General features: G+C 43.7%; 1 protein-coding gene across 3 annotated transcripts in view; it reads left to right on the top strand.

The window, feature by feature from the left end:
• The window catches only part of USP32 (ubiquitin specific peptidase 32), a 1,745,589-nt gene that overhangs the window by 1,114,217 nt on the left and 614,657 nt on the right, over nucleotides 1-16,715 (top strand). For all 3 annotated transcript variants that reach the window (XM_078679804.1, XM_078679802.1, XM_078679803.1), the window contains exons 17-19: nucleotides 2,520-2,674; nucleotides 9,376-9,457; nucleotides 10,056-10,130. In XM_078679804.1, the coding sequence (XP_078535930.1) occupies nucleotides 2,520-2,674; nucleotides 9,376-9,457; nucleotides 10,056-10,130 (312 nt within the window). The remainder of the gene's footprint in view (nucleotides 1-2,519; nucleotides 2,675-9,375; nucleotides 9,458-10,055; nucleotides 10,131-16,715) is intronic.

Raw genomic sequence — 16,715 nt, 5'->3', positions numbered from 1 at the left:
TACCGCTAACGCTAGTGGATATCATCTTAAATGCTCAGATACTAGCCATTAAGTCTTTCTATATATGTCACTGGAACACATTTTTTTCTTGGTGCCAAGCTGCAGGCAACTCTTTTGAGGCTCACCTGTCTGAAATCCTGTGCTTAAGCTTTCCCTGGCTCAGCAGGGTTTGGCAGTCTCTGCCATAGAAAGCTATTTGTCTGCTTTTTCTCCATTTATGTCTTCCTGACCAGACTTCTTTCTTCAAGTCACCTCTAGTGTCATGTTTCTAGGTGTACATTTCCTCCCAAGCCTTTTATTGTCCTGCAGTGAGATATACACTTAGTGCTGGCTATTCTTTTGGCAGTACTGTTTGAACTAGTTCATAGATTTTCTATTCACCTTCAAATCATCAAGAATGTAATTATAGTGATAAGCACTTTGGCCCGCATGAGCCTTGTGTTGCAGGCCCAGTTAGTCTTGCATATGTTTATTGTATGCTATCCAAACAAGCTGGTCCTCTGCACTTGTCCATTCTTTCTGACTAAAGTTGTGTCCACTTTCCACATGGGCCTCCCTATCACCAATCCATATTTCTTACCCATTCCCCATTCCTCATCCTTCTAAGGAGGATGAACGGTGGCACAGGCTGGACCTTGTGTGAGTTGTTGCCCATTGTGTTGATCGGAAGAGGTCACAACAGGTGGATGATCAGATTTTGTTTGGTTTCGCTAGATCCAAAAAAAGCAGAGTGGTGAGCAAGCTTACATTCACACATTGGGACACTCTTTGTATTTGTATGAAGATCAGTTATGCCTTGGCTAAGAAAGAACCTCGGCTGACATTCATGCTCATTTTATGATGGCCATGGAAGCTTCTACGCCTCTCACCTCGGTCATCCTGGTGACGGATACATGCAGGCTGGCCACTTGGTCTTTTCTACATACCTTTGACAATCATCAGCTCAGGCATGGAGTAATGAATACTTAGCACTGGCCATGTTGCATCAGCTCTACTCAGTCCCACCTCCCAGTGAGTACTACCTTGGGACTTCATTTTAAGAGGAAAAATCTGCTGGAAGAAGTATTCATCAGAAGAAAAAGTTACTTACCGTCTGTAACACTCTTTCTGGTAAATACTATATGTTGTTGCCAATTCTTCACCACCCTCCCAGTCTTAGTGAGTGAGGTTCTTAATGCGGTTCCAAGGTAGAGACTAATTATTCACATTGTAGTATGGTCTACTATGTTTAAGCTCGCCTCCACAGGTTTCATTTGGGTGCCGATAATATACAAGGAATAGATGCGGGTGTGTATGGAAGCACCCACATATGGTGCTGAGGAGCCACTGCTTGAGAACATGTTCTAGTATTTATCCTGGTGCCAGGCGATAGTCTTAATATAAGGCAACTGGTGGAAGGTGTAGTGTTCATCTCAAACACGTTTATCGAAGGTACGTACCTTTTTCTTTGAATGGGTGTTGTACCTGGAAAAAATGCTTATAAATGATTACAATCAAAGGTAAGCTCAACATAATTCATAAAATTAATGTAAACGGTTTGCAAGAGGAAAAAATACCATGCGTTTGGGAAAATAAAAAATATAAATACAGGGATCTCAACAATAAATAATCCTGTATCTGCTGAGAAAAGAGAACTTGACTGAGCACAGAAACCTAAATGTTTTATAAAAAAGAAACCAGCACGCTAGAGCAAAAATGGATTTCTAAACTGACTCTGATTCACAGGCAGCTATTTAAGTGCTGCCCAGTCCACTGACATGTAGTCAAACGTTGCAGACAAGCTTTTCTTGCCTCACAATTTTGGATCCACTCAATTTCCGAAGTGCAGATTCAGAGATGACTAAGTAAACACTGTCACCGTAATTAGTGCGGAAGAGCAGAGAGGTGCCAATGATCTTTGAAAACAGGAAGAGGACCTAGAGTTGATGTGTGCTGTAAATGAGAAGCCCTCATCAAGATTTCCAGCTTTCAAAAGTCTACTAGCAAAGAAAGCCAAAGAGTGTACTGCGCTACAGTATTAATGCCAGCCGAGAGTCAGAAGTGTTGTTATCATTTAATTTCTTGAAATGTGCGCTTATCTACTATGGCATAGCCATGTGGACTCTTGTTTATGATCTAGCATTAGGTGCAAAACGGTTGAGCATTGTGGGTGCATTGGTACGCTTCCCTGCAACTGGGTGGAACACATATTGTATTATGTTCGGCCACATTTTTTTAATGAAAATATGTGCTACCATTTTTCCCTGGAATAACACTTCGCTTCCCACTTTAAACGTGAGAACGGTATTACCAGAGTAGGCCACTAAACTTGAATTCTGTTTGATGAGTGATCTTTGACATTGGAGAAAGGAAACTACTCTGGGGATAGGCACAGCTGTGTGAAGACTTCCATGTTATTGAAGATTGCACTTACTATCCCACTTCTGTGGTGTAGGTTTGCTTTACTGCAGATATTTACATGACACTCCCTTAAGATCTGCTGGTTACATATGAATAACGTGACTTTCTTCTTGATGCAGGCAATGTGCCTTCTCCAAATGCTCCCTTGAAGCGAGTGTTGGCATACACCGGCTGCTTTAGTCGCATGCAGACTATTAAAGTTATTCACGAGTACCTGTCCCAGAGGCTGCGGATAAAAGAAGAAGACATGCGACTCTGGTTGTATAATAGTGAGGTAACTTCATTTTTTGACGTATCCCTTTAGTGTATTAAATAATAGCTGTTCATTGCTGGATTCTATCCTCTGGGAATTCATTCAATATGTGATATCTGTCTTTGTGTAATTAAGATGTCTGGATGCAACTCCTTAAAACATATGTTTTTTCAAATGTTTTATGTGAAGACAAAACAATGCGTTATCGAAAGAGCAAAACGTAAAATTCAAGAAAATCGAGGTTTCTTTTCTGGCTACACTCTGTGATCCCGCTTTAACCGCCTTCACACAAACACCTTAACCTTGATTCTGTTTCTCTGCCTCCTCTGCTGCCCTGTGTCAAAGACCCTGTCCTCATCTCTTTGCCGCAGAAGTGTTTACCTGCATTTCCCCAGGTTTCTCCCCCGCTCTTTTCTGCTGTGGAAATGAAAGCAGTTGTCACTCCTCTTTATGACGCTTTTTGCCCGGCTTACACGTGGAAAAAGACATTTTAGTATTATTGTAATCATTCATATTTTGAGTAAGACATGTTTGTTGGCTCTCACTATAGGAATCCTAGTCTTAGCCAGTATGTACGTTTGGCATCGGGCAGTATCTGGGTTCAACTGTCATGGGGCACGGATGTGAAAGTGGGGGTGCTCTCGTTTAGGGGGAGCTTTGTGAAGTCCAAATAGCTGCTTGGACACATGTTCTTTGTGCACCCTCTGCTCAGAAGTATAATGGTGCGGTTTACATTCAACTATTACATTGCTCTCCGCAGAGGACAACAACAATTATTTAACCAGGTCTGACATCTTTAGCAGAGTGTCACCATTTCCATTGACTAACGCATATTTGTGCATTACTTTTCCAGATTTCTGAAAATGATTTGATTGCCAGATGAAAAATAATGCCATTCATTTCCTGCTTCTCCGATTTAAAAACGAATAATTCTTTTAAATAGAATACTTAGATAGACTATGCTCAACATGGTGGTGTTGCTTCCTTCGAATGTTGATTGCTTTCAGTTTCCCACATGACTGATTTTCCTAGCGGTTGAGTCTTTTTATTTATGCACCGGTTCTTGATCTTTATTATTAACTTATGATTTTATCAACTTTAACCACACTGTTTACTTATTCAGATTTAAATATACATATTTTAAAGTATTCAGTGGTTTGCCACGCTGAACTTAATTTACCATTCTTTAAAAGAGCACATGCCACAAGACAAAATGTACCAAGATTTCACTGATATACGTGTCACGAGGAACACCCTGAGTGAAATTGTGCCTTCCTTACTATGAGGTGGTGTCACTCTTTCAGTGCGCAGTTTAGAGGAGTCTATCATTTGAGATCATTCCCCTCAATGTAGGTAACCTTTGCTTAACCGAATACTCAGAGCCCTTTTTAAGCATAAGGCCTCTATTCACAAACGTGTTTAATGTAAACCTGTGTCTACTGCCGAAAATACCCTATTTACCCCTGTCAGGATTTCACAAAAGGATTCCTAGCATGCATAAATGGATTTACTAATGCAGATTTCTCCGCCACAAGTACGTAGAAATATGCACTATTAACTACCTTGCAAGGGGTGAGAAATGGGCGTCTGCAGAAATTTTTCCAGGGGGGGGGGGGGCAAAATGTTAACGTCATCACCATCCTCCGACATGATGTGTGCCAGGTGGGGGCATAAGAAACACTGGGGCGCAGAACTGGGATAGACTCAATTAAATGCCAGGAGTCCAGGACATGTAACTGACCCTGCCACAGGCCAACAAACACCACCTGTAGGAAAAACGCTAAACTTTCTGACAAGGTGCTTTATCTCTGTCTTCTAGGTGTGCAGACTTCCGGGCCCTCGATCCAACACCAATCAAGGCTGTTTTCAGCACGATTCGGTTTTCATCAGAATACTTTAAAACAGCCTATGATTAAAGCACCAATTAAATATGCTGTATGCACAGTGTATGTTAGGGATTATTTGTAGCACACATATTTACCAATATTGGCTTCTTGGTGCTAGAATTCATGATAACTTTTATCCAAAGTTAAAGCACAACGTCAAAGTTAGTAATAAATAATGCAGCAATCACAAATGCTAGTGATTCGCCAATGGGTGCTCCCTTTACTAGAATTCCCCAGGCAGTGCTAAATTTTACACTTATACAAAATAAAATGTATAGGCCCAAATGTTAGCTATATTTTTTAAAAGAAACTTAGAGTCCTTCTACGTGTAGTGAATGTCAAACTGACAACGTGCCCACGTTTAGGGATACAATAATGGCCAGCTCCCTTATGCGGAAGCCCGGCACCGTAAATGTGTGGCACATGCGGCGCCCGCAGCGGCGGCACATCACAGGTCCAGGGATGCTGAGTCTTACACAGTGATCGAAGTGGGGGAAAAAAAGTAGGGGGAACAGTGGGTGGAGAATCAAAGGGCGGTTATAATGAGTTATTGACATTAAAATATATTCACAAAGTGGGATATGCTTCTAATCACAGACTGTACCAAATACGGTAAAATGTGGAAACACAAACCATTTGTCTCCGAGCCATGACGTTTCTGTCATCAGCACTACTCTCTTTTTCCAGAACAGCAGTTCAAACATGAATGGCAAAATATCCTAGTTTGCAAATGTTTTCTCTAAAATTATGGCTCTGCCATATTTGCCTCATAATGCAAGATCTGCTGCATGATCTGACCATTTAAACTAATAAATTGTTTGTAGCTCAAACGTATCAAAAGTTAATATAAAATGTGACTTGTGTTGCTGCGGAGTGGATGACCTATTGTAAAGGTTGACTGGTCACCTTTCTCACTGCTGAGTTTGTATGTTACACTGGTACTAATAAGGCAAAATCTTTCCAGAGACTGTTAGCATGTGTACAGACGTCAAAATAGTAAAATATCTGAAAATATACTGCATTACGCTGCAGCCTTTTTTTAATGCATAATTTAGTCAACACTACGGCATATTGTTGTCATCCTTTGCTGCATAATTAATTCCAGTGGCCCCACAACAGGCAGCACATGTTAAAAGTGCTTGTGAATGAAGCCGGGTGACTGTAAGTTTGCGAACTTAGTTTGGTGTGCGTGCAAATCCTGCATTGCCAATCCCTGGTGAGTTGCAGCTACTACTGCTGAAACAATGCCAATGGAGGTACCTATGGGTGAGGCAGACTGGCCGCAAGGGCAGGGCCAGCCATAGCACTGGTGGTGTCCTGTGCATTAATGTTTGTTAGTGCCCCCCAATGACCACCTCTGCCATGGATTCCCTCACTACCACCCTTTAACTGTGCCCCCCAAGTTTCCATAACCACTCTCTCAGATGCATTTAATTTGATTTACAGCGCCACTCATACCGTTGTAGGGTGTCAGAGCACTTTACATCTATCACATTACACAGTGTGTGTAAATCACTGTATAGAAAATGATACATAAGACTAAGGACTACAAGGTGTAGGGGTCACATAACAACCATACTAGTAGCCCATATAGTTTTATAGTGATTGGTCTGGAGAAACACAATACCAGGAATTTAAAACGTAATAACATGGTTGGGGGTTCTCCTTAATAATCAGAATTGATTTCTGTCCAAAAGAACACTTTTTGTGACACTAGGATAATCAAAGACTGGGGGGGAATAACGCTCTAATTTATACCTTGCAGTTTGTATGCAGTTCTTAGATGACAGTTAATAGCTCACTGTTCTAAGTTAGGATTTTAACTTATAAACTGCAAGTAACAAAAGGATCTCTCTGACAAAAACAATAGCCACTGACCTATTTACATTATGTGCACTTTGTGATCTGCATGGCGCAAGTTCTTTGCAGCCGGTACATTAACCCTCTTAGCCACCTTTCCATGAGTCCAAACTTCCACTAGACAAAATTCTGATCTCTCTCTAGGAAGAACATTAATCACCAGAGTCATCATGACATTTTTATTGTTGCCGAAAATTGCTGGAGTCCAGGAAGGAGGCAGCAAGCGTTTTTAAAACCATAATATACTTGCAAACATGATGCCTCCACCTAAAGTCAGCACCCGGTGCGGTCACACTGGTTGCACTGCCCTAGAGCCGGCCGTTCTCAAGGGTCCTGTGACCTCAGTGACTGTTGTTCTAGTGTTTGCTGCTTCATAGGCCTGCCTGCAAAACTGGAGGTGAACTTCAGTATGGATAGTGGTGGACAAGGCTTGAAGGTTAACCTACACTTGTCATGCTCGGGTCCACCTGCTGGTGCGAAGACACCAGGACTTCTAAGGTGTTGCGAAGCCCTCTAAGTTCTAGCATGTGATTGTGCTCTCGCAGGAGAGTGATGTGGTGGACTGGTTATTAAGGGTGAACCTGGTTCCCAGTTCCAAATTCAGCAGCTCTGACCATAGTGCCACATCCTCTCCCCCACTGAACACCGTACTGCCCCACTGAGAAAAACTCTCACTGTCTTCAACTACAACCCAATTGTTGCCCGCTATAAACACCTGTATGCGGCTCAATTTTATTAACGCACTAGACAAGAGCAATATACGGCCTACAAAAAAAAAAAAGTAACAACATCCTGGAAAAAGCAAAGACTTATGGGGAATGCAAAATTTAGCAAACCATGGGAAATGTAAGCAGGAACAACATGGTTACCTTAATGCTTTTGCACTCACTATTCAGAAATCAGTGAGTGCTTTTGCCTGAAAAGTTAAGGACACGACTACAGGGCCCTGAATGGACCCATTTCAATGGCCATTGCTTGTATCCTTACAAAACGTAAGCAGTAGGGTAAAAAGACCACGTCCCTGGACGCAGAGCCGCAGCACACATTTTGTTTTCCAATCCACACATTGCAGTACCTCCAGGATTGGTGCACTAGTTACAAGTCCAGGGAAAACAAAGACAAGAAAACAAAAATAGCGCTTCACTGGCAAACTCTGTAAAAGTGGCGCTAATGTGTTTCAGTGTGAATAAAATCAGTTTGCCCAGTTTGCTACCACTCTGTCTTACTTTATTTAGTTATTTATCTATTTTTCATATTTTTAGCCTTTTATTCCCAATGCTGCACTTTGGAATTAAAATGTCAGAAAAATATGACATTAACAGCAAAAGTGTCTTTATCTTTTGGATCCATTTCACAGGTAAGCAAATAAAAGAAAGGAGAGGAAAGAGAGTGAGAACCCCGTCTTGAAGTCACAGTTTTCATGGGCGTCCGCAAGGGGGCAAGGAGGGTCGCTCCGGGGGGGGGGGGCAAGCGTCCCTCCTTGCCCCCCTCTTCGGACGCCTTTGGAAATGGGTGTTACATGGTGCAGTCAGCTCACTCACTCACAGTCCTATACGTTTGCCGTCATTCACTAACTGAAATCGAACCCCTTCACACGCTGAACATGGTGAGAATATTACTGCAGCCTAGAGCCGGAGTAACTCTCCTTCCAGGATGGGAAGTGGAAATGAGCACTCCCACATTTGAAGGCGGTAAAGGGAAAGGGCTTTCACCATAGGGAAAAATGTTCACCCCTGAGAAAAAAATAATAGTTGCTCAGTGGACTCCATCCTTCTTTTGAGGCAGTTTGTTTGAATTGAGCTGTAGAACATCGAATTTCAGTGAGTGAACGATTCTAGAGTTATGTTTAATTACATTTTGTACATTGCACTTGCAGGTTAGAAGCATTCATTCTCCTATGTTTTGTTGCAGACCGAAGCATGAATAAGAGAGAGAGAGAAAGAAAGAAAGAAAGAAAGAATATGACCACAGTGTGGTCTAGGAAGAAAGTGTAGTGTCATACGTTCGGTTCCGAGCTCTACTTCAAAACACGTAGTCCATGGGCGTCCTTATGGATTGCAGAGTGTATAGGACACTTAGCTCTTTAATGCTTATTAATTGGAGCATTATTACAGGCCTTCAAATGATTGTTGGTGTGTCTCAGTATCCGAGGCAGATTTGAGTATAAGCAATTCCTTAAAGTTGTGGTATTGACTGAATAGGTTTCATTTCTCACTTGGATAGTAGAGGCTGAAGTTAAGTACACTTGATCATTGGAAAAGCTCATGTTGAAGATGAACTGTCCAATAGCTGTTGTTTATTTACTGCTGATATGTTGACAAAGATTACAGTCTGAGAAGATCTGTAGCTTGAGGGTGATGCTTCTTGAGTTGCTGGTGCTGTAACTCTATTGTAGTGTTAGAGAGAAATGGCTTAATATGTTGTAGCTTGCAATTGATGCTGACTCTTGTGTAGAGTTAGGCTGTAAAGATCCAGTTGACTTAACCGTGACTCCGTAATGAAATTAGTAGTCCAGAAATAATACACAAGGTGATGTGGGTAAGCCAACAAATGTTCTCAAACCGGGTCTCTAACGTGAGCACTGGATACCCACGAACACTACTGCAATATCACTCAGAGCGCCTCGGGAGGGAATTCTTTAACATTTTTCAGTGCCTTTGACAGCATCCCATTACTCCATTCTACTGTCTAATAGTGGGGGTTTGATTACTGGTATATGTAGATTGTATTTGATGGATTTTAGCTCTAGTGGGCAAAGCGACTGGTCCGTAGCTGCAGATAAACACTGGATCATGGACTGATATTAAAGGTGAATAAAAAGAGTAAGTGAGGCACCTGTCCATAATTGTGGTGACACATTTGTTCTAGGTGAAGAATTTGTTCTAGGTGGAGGTGCACTTTTTGTGGCCTCTAGTGCATTGGGTTGTCAAAGTTCCAAAGTCTGTGAACTAAAGTGAATCTTATTTCATCTTCCAGAATTATCTCACGCTTCTTGATGATGAAGATCATATGCTGGAATATCTCAAAATCCAAGATGAGCAGCACTTGGTGATTGAAGGTATGTACCATTCATATATGTACCTGCATTTGAATCTTTACCCATCGGCCTTTATTTTCTTTGTGCTGTTTAAACAAAATACCTAGGCTAGCCTAAGAGGCATGAAACGTCTTCTACAGTAAAATCACGTATATTACTGCTTGATTCCAGTACCAAATTACATGTATATTTTTATTATTTGTAATATGCTCTCCACGTTACCACACAATGTATAAGAAAGAAGTACATTTTAAGTTGGAAAGTGTGTTTTAATTTTGTCACTTTTGTGGAGGCAAAGATGCAGAAATTTGGAGTCAAACGTCTTTTTTTGAGAAGCAGTCAATGGGGGAGGATAAGGTAGGATGTAGGTGTGACTTTTCATTTGACATAAAAAGGCATTGAACACCCTAAATTACTTTACAAAGACCCAATGCAGGTGTTTGATAATCAGTGATCGTTCCTTATTCATACTGATGGAGAGATGCAAGGCCAAATATATTGCTTTAAAATGTATGCTCTTATAAAGCCTGGATCTTATGTGTTTAATGAAAATCCTTTTCTGTAAAGGTTCTTATTTTTAAGTTTTGAAACTAATATAAGTGCCTTTTTATATTTTTAGTTCGGAACAAAGATATGAGCTGGCCAGAAGAAATGTCATTTATTGCAAACAGCAGCAAAATAGACCGACACAAAGGTAAAACCAGAGCTATAACATAGATTTTTTAAAAATGGTGCATTTGTAGGGTTAAGGTAACCTTCATTAATTGGTTTGTTTGAAATGATCGAGGGGGGTTTCTTTTAAAGTTAATTTAGCATGGTTTTTTTTGATAAAATATTTTTTTTAAATTACTTTTCATTGTATATTTGTTTTAAGTTTGTACTTCTACATAGAACAAGTATGACCGAGCACCCAAAGTTGTAAAAGAACATATGAAAGGTTTCAAAATTGCTTAACCATCTCATAACTGTTGCAGCACAACAATTTAGAAATAATGCCACAAATCCTTTCCACTCCCAATTCATTTTTTGTTTGGCATCCCCTAATGAAGGAATGGGGTAAATTGATCCTAGCCAGGTGCTACTCTTTTTTTAAAATAATAATTTAACCCTTTACTTATTGTTCAGTTTCTAAATGCAAGTAATGGTACTCTGGTTTGCATCTTGCATTTGGTGTTCCTGCTGCCCCACTAAAATATTTCAGACAAATTCCGAATGGGCTCAGGTATACTCTTTCACTTTTCAATGCCCTACAGGGGCACTTTTTTGTATGTTACAAGGGCAGTTCAATCAATCAATGAAACAGTACTTGTAGTGTCCGGCTAATCTCCCCTAGGGGTATTCAGGCGCTGAGGTCTCAGGTCTTAAGTCGAAGAGCCAGGTCTTGACTCCCTTATTGAAGTCTACCATTGAAGGTGAAGTTTGCAGGTGGAGGGGGAGGTTGTTCCAGAACTTGGTGGCAAGGTAGAAGGATCAACCTCCGCTGTGGCTCTGACGGATGCGGAGAATGTTGACGAGGGACGAGAGCCCAAGGGGGTTTCTGATGATGTCGATTGCGGCGATCAGGGAGGACTCGGTGCTGTGGTTGGTGCGGAAGATGGCTTGGTATGTGTCAAGTAGGTTATTTCCTTCTAGGTATTCGGTGAGCTGGAAGTTGATGGTGTCTTGAAACAGCGGTGAGCCTGGGAGGTCGGTGGCTCACAAGCAGCAGCAGAGAGGACCTATTGGCAGCGAGAGGGAGCTGGTGCGAGGACCTGCACTTGATTCACTCCACTGAGCACTCAAGGCAGTAGTGTGTAAGCTCTACAGTGAAAGCGCTTTGGTGCCTTGTCGGCAGGACTGAAGAAATATATAAATGTCATTGTATCTGCTGTCTTGCTTCCTGAGCATTATTGCAGACCACTACGTCCTCTACAATTCCAAATATAGTTTTTGGGCATCCCCTAATGTATGAATGGGGTATAATGATCCTTCCCAGGGGATACTTTTTTTAATAGTAATCTGACCTTTTACTTGTTGTTCAGCTTCTGAATGCAGGTAGTGGTACCCTGGTTTGCATCCTGCATTTGGTATTCTTACTGTCCCATTAAAATATTTCAGTCAGAAGCCTGAGGGCTCAGGTATACTCTTTCACTGTTTAGTGCCTATTATAATCTACACCCTCCCTTTAATCTTGGCTAAGAACTGCCCAGTAGTAGTTTCAATTCCTATCTATTTCTGGCTTCACTCTAACAATTCATTGTAGTTTAGCATACTAAAATATCAATCATTCTGCCTTTCAGTAAAGCAAAATACTGCTAAAAGACAGGTAGCTAGTAAGAATCTTTGTAACCCCATCTCGGGGCTACTCAAATTCTGAGTTTCAAGTTGGGCGAAATCAGTATGGTGAACCTAGTCTCATAAATCTTGTACTTGTTGAAATTTCAAGATTTGCAAATCCAGTTTTAAATAAAAATTAAGACTGGTAAGCCAACCTGGTATTGTGCTCCAGGTGTGAAATAGAAGTAACCAATTTGTAATAAAAACCGGATTTGCGTTTGGAAAGAAATAAAAAAAATGAGGAATGGGAAGTGCTAAAGAAAGAAAAGAGAAGGAAAGAGATGAAACATATAAGAAGATGAAATGGAGCAGCAGGTTTGGCAGTAGCACAGGGTTGGTTAAAAGTGGTAAGGAAGGTAAAAAGCGGAGATGTAAACAGAGGATTGGGGGAGCAGAAAGTGACAATAGCAGAGAGCTGGAAAGGGAAGTTTCATGGGTGTCCCCTGTGGAAAAAGGAAAAAATGGTGTAACACAAGTGGGACCTGGGATAGAAAGTCAGTAGAATTGAGGGGGGAAAATGATTGGGTGAGAATTTGGGATTTTGTTCTCCCTCCGCAACTATATAGTACCATTTTATAAAGATGGGGGGAAACAGCACAGCATTTCTTAGGATTTCATTTTCCCATCTGAATTATTCCAGCCCTTCTAATCACTATGCTGTCTCCCAGATTCCTGGTCTCCCCTGAAAATGCATCCACGGAAGTCTTCCGAATACGTTGGCAACAACAAAACATTCAAAACTATTTTATGCACTTATGGGATGAAACCGATTTAAAATTTTTTTTTTTTTAATTGCCTATAACTGCTGTAGCTATTAGGAACGTACAGCTATTTTTCAAGTCATAGACCTAGGCTATGAAACATGTTCCCTTTGGTTGTTCACACCAAAACCAGCAGCTTTATGGTTATGGAGGAGGGGGCATCCTATGCCATGATGGTAAAGGGGGCAGCTGAGGTCCTTGGACTAGAGCTGCCCTCAGTACAGGTCAGGGCTAATCTCCTGACTGAGGTGCTTCAAACTGGGGCTTCCACTTCTGAACCCCTTTTGCCCTTTAATGAGGCACTAATCAACGTCCTTCTCGGTACATTGTCCAAACCTAGCACAGGGGCTCTTTTGAATAGGACGATTGCTCACTTTCATAGCCCAGCTGTGGGTGACCCAAATTTCCTCAGCGAACACCCCACCCCAGAGAGTTTGGTGGTGCAGGCCTCTACGTCCTAAGGCGCATTCCTTTCCGGCCCTCTGGATAGGGAATCTAAGAGGCTGAATTAATTTGGGAAGAAGCAGTTTTCTTCCTCCTCCCTGACATTCTGATCGGTGAATACCACATGCTTATTGGGCCGTTTCTCCCATTCCCTTTGGGAGATGGTTGCGCAAGTGCTGCCGCAAGTCCCGGAGGAGGCCCGGGCTCAGCTCTCCCAAGCTGTCAAAGATGAGAGAGATGCAGCAAAGTTCACCATACGAAGTGACCTAGATACGAATGGGCAGATCGATTTCAACGGCGGTGGCCCCGAGGCGCCATGCCTAGCTTCATACAACTGGCTTCTCTGGAAATGTCCAAGCCACATTGATGGACTTGCCATTTGATGGAACCTGCCTTTTGGGGAAAAGGAAGACTCGACCCTGGTCAGGTTCAAGGACTGTCGAGCTATGACCAGATCCTTTAGCCTCTTCTCCACCCCTCGTGGCCAGTCTTCCTTTTGCCCCTTTCATGGCAACGGAAGGGGTTTCCAGCCACGTCAGCCATATCCCAACTACCGCCCCACACAGACTGCCCAAGCCGTGCGAGAACGCAGTGCATTCCGATCTCTGAATGGAGGCCAGAAGTTGTCGACCACACTGCCCCCAGCAGGCGCAGTTTCCTAGCAATCCTAGGCTGATTCTGCAGGACCATACTACTCCAGTTGGTGGGAAAATTAGTCATCCTCTCCCCCAAAGGGGATCCATAACATCGGACAAGTGGGTCTTGCAGATTGTCGAGGAGGTTTATTCCCTACCTTTTCTTTCTTTTCCTCCTCCTATTCTGCCAAATCAGGAACGTCTGACGGAGGATCATTTGAAGTTGCTCCAGGAGGAAGTTACAGCTTTCTTGGCCAAGGGAGCTATAGAAAGGGTCCCAGTAGGCAGTAGCTGTTATTCCCGCTACTTTCTGATGCCAAAGAACAACAAAGCACTAAAGCTCATTTTAGATCTTCAGACCATCAATCTCTTCCTCAAAAATGAGAAATTCAAAATGCTCACTCTGGCTCAGGTCTTGTCTGCCCTGGACTAAGACTCGATGGTAGCGTTGGACCTGCAGGACGTTTATTTTCATTTTCCCATTCTGCCAGGCCACAGGGGTTAACCTGCAGCTCAAGGTAGGTCACAAGCATGGTCAGTTTACTGTGCTCCCCTTCGGCCTTACAAGTGCCCCTCTGGTGTTCACCAAGGTGATGCCGGTGGTCGCAGTTCATCTGCGCAGGTTATTGGTGTCAGTCTTCCCCTGCCTCGACAACTGGCTGTTGAAGGCGTCCTTGCCCCAGGCTGTCGTCTCCCACCTTCAGACTACGGCAAACCTTCTGCATTCGCTGGGGTTCTCTATAAATATGCCGAAGTCACACCTGACTCCTCAGACACTCCATTTCATCTGAGCTTTTCTGGACACGGTGCAGTTTCGGGCTTATCCTCCCGAGCAGTGAGTCCAGGATATTCAGGCTATTATTCCGATATTTCAGCCTCTACCCTGGTTTTCGGTGAGACTGACTATGAGGCTGGTGGGCATCATGGCCTCCTACATCCATTGGTAAGACACGCCAGATGGCGTATGCAGGCTCTGCAGTGGGACTTGAAGTCCCAATGGGCACAGCATCAGGGAAATCTCACCGATGTGGTTCAGATCTCAGAATAAACTGCGAAAGATCTGCAGTGGTGATTAACGAACCGCGATTGAATCTGTGGCCGATCCTCCCCCCCCCCCCCCCCTTTCCTTCCCTTCCCGAACTAGATCTCAGTCTTGACAGATGTGTCACTTCTGAGATGGGGTGGCCACCTGGAAGAGGTGGAGATCAGGGGACACTGGTCTCCGGCGGAAACGGGGCTTCACATAAATTTGTTGGAGCTCCGAGCAAGTCAGTTGGCATTGAAAGCATTCATTCCCTCTGTGAAGGGGAAGTTGGTGCAGGTGTTCACAGACACCACCGGCATGTGGTCCTGCAACAAGCAGGGTGGCATGGGGTTGTGGACCCTTTGTCGGGAAGCCCTGCCTCTCTAGACATGGCTGGAACAGCATGGCATAACCCTGGTGGTTCAACACCTGGCAGGTTCTCTGAATGCCAGGGCGGACGAACTCAGCCATCGATGCCTAGCGGATCACGAGTGGCGTCCCCAGTCTGAGGTGGCGCAAAGTCTCTTTCAGCAGTGGGCAGAACCTTGGTTAGATCTGTTTGCCGCCGGAGAGAACGCGCAGTGTCAGCGATACTGCGCACTGAAGTTGCCAAGGCTGCATTCGCTCGGCAACGCTTTTCCTTGCGAGTGGAGCCTACGCCTGTTTTACGCCTTTCCGCCCATACCACTCCTGCCCAGGGGTCTGAAGAAGATCAGGAGTGACCAGGCCCAAGTCCTTCTTGTGGCTCCAGACTGGGCGAGGAGAGTCTGGTATCCAGAGCTTCTGAGAATGAGTATTGATACTCCGATCAGGCTGCCCTTTCAGGAGGATCTTCTGTCGCAGCAGCAGGGGATGGTTCTCCTCTCGGACCTGTCAACTCTGCTCATCCATGTGAGGAGATCGAGCAGCGACAGTTGATATCTTTTGACCTTCCTCCCAAAGTCTCTAATGTTATTCTGGTGGCCAGGTGGCCCTCCACTAAGACAATATACACCTTCCGTTGCCGGAAATTTGTATTATACTGTTCAGAAAGGTCCTCTGTCTGCTTCGCTTTCTTTTTTTCATTCTGACCCTTGCCCTCAAGGGTCACCTTCTGCTCTCTCTGCTTTTTTACAGCTGCAGACCAGCCCTCTCTCTTAAAGTCTCCTCTTGTAAATAGATTTCTAAAAGGGCTGGCTCACTTATTTCTAACCACGCCCTTTGTTATGCCACCGTGGGCCCTTAATTTGGTCCTTACCTATTTGATGTGTGCTCCCTTTGAGCCTTTGCACAATTGTCCCCTCTGGCTGTTGACCATCAAAACAGCCTTCTTAGTGGCAATTACATCTGCCCGGAGGGTGGGTGAATTGCAGACATTAACTTGTTCGCTTCCTTATCTTATGTCCTTTCCGGACAAGGTGGTGCTTCGCACCAGGGCATCCTTTTTGGCAATGGTTGTGACCCCTTTCCATCAGGGTCAGTCCATAACTTTGGCCACCTGCTTTGCTCCCCCGCATCCCTCTAAGAAAGAGAAGCGTCTCCACCGGCTGGACCCAGAAAGAGCCTTGTTGTTCTACCTTGACCGCACTAAAGAGTTCCGGATGGATGACCAGCTCTTTGTGGGGTATGTGGGAAGAAAGAAGGAAAGGACAGTACAGAAAGACCCATCTCTCGCTGGGTCATTCACTGCATCAAGATTTGTTAAACCTTGGCAAAGAAGCTGCCCCCTGAGGGATTAAGAGCCCATTCCACCAGGGGAAAGGCTGCGACAACGGCCTTGGCTCGGGGTGTCCCAGTCCAAGACATCTGTAATGCAGCGACGTGGGCATCTTTGCACACATTCGCAAAACATTACTGCCTTGATGGGCAAGTGCGCAGGGACATACATTTTGCCAGTTCAGTCCTGCAAGACTTTTTTAATTTAGGATGCGAGTCTGCAACCCACCGCCGGGAAGGTATGGCTCGGGTGTCTGATTCAAAGGTAAGGAATCTGCAGCTTGGAGTCTCTATCGGATGAACAAGTTACTTTCCTTTGGTACCGCATTATCTGGTAGAGACTATCTAGCCGCAGATTCCTTACAGCCCCACCCATGCCTCTCCGCTTTGGGGACTGATATTAT

This window comes from Lissotriton helveticus, chromosome 3_1 (assembly GCF_964261635.1).
Source record: "Lissotriton helveticus chromosome 3_1, aLisHel1.1, whole genome shotgun sequence".
Lineage (NCBI taxonomy): Eukaryota > Metazoa > Chordata > Amphibia > Caudata > Salamandridae > Lissotriton > Lissotriton helveticus.
The sequence above is the reverse complement of the archived record's forward strand: the minus strand, read 5'-3'. Positions and strand labels throughout refer to the sequence as shown.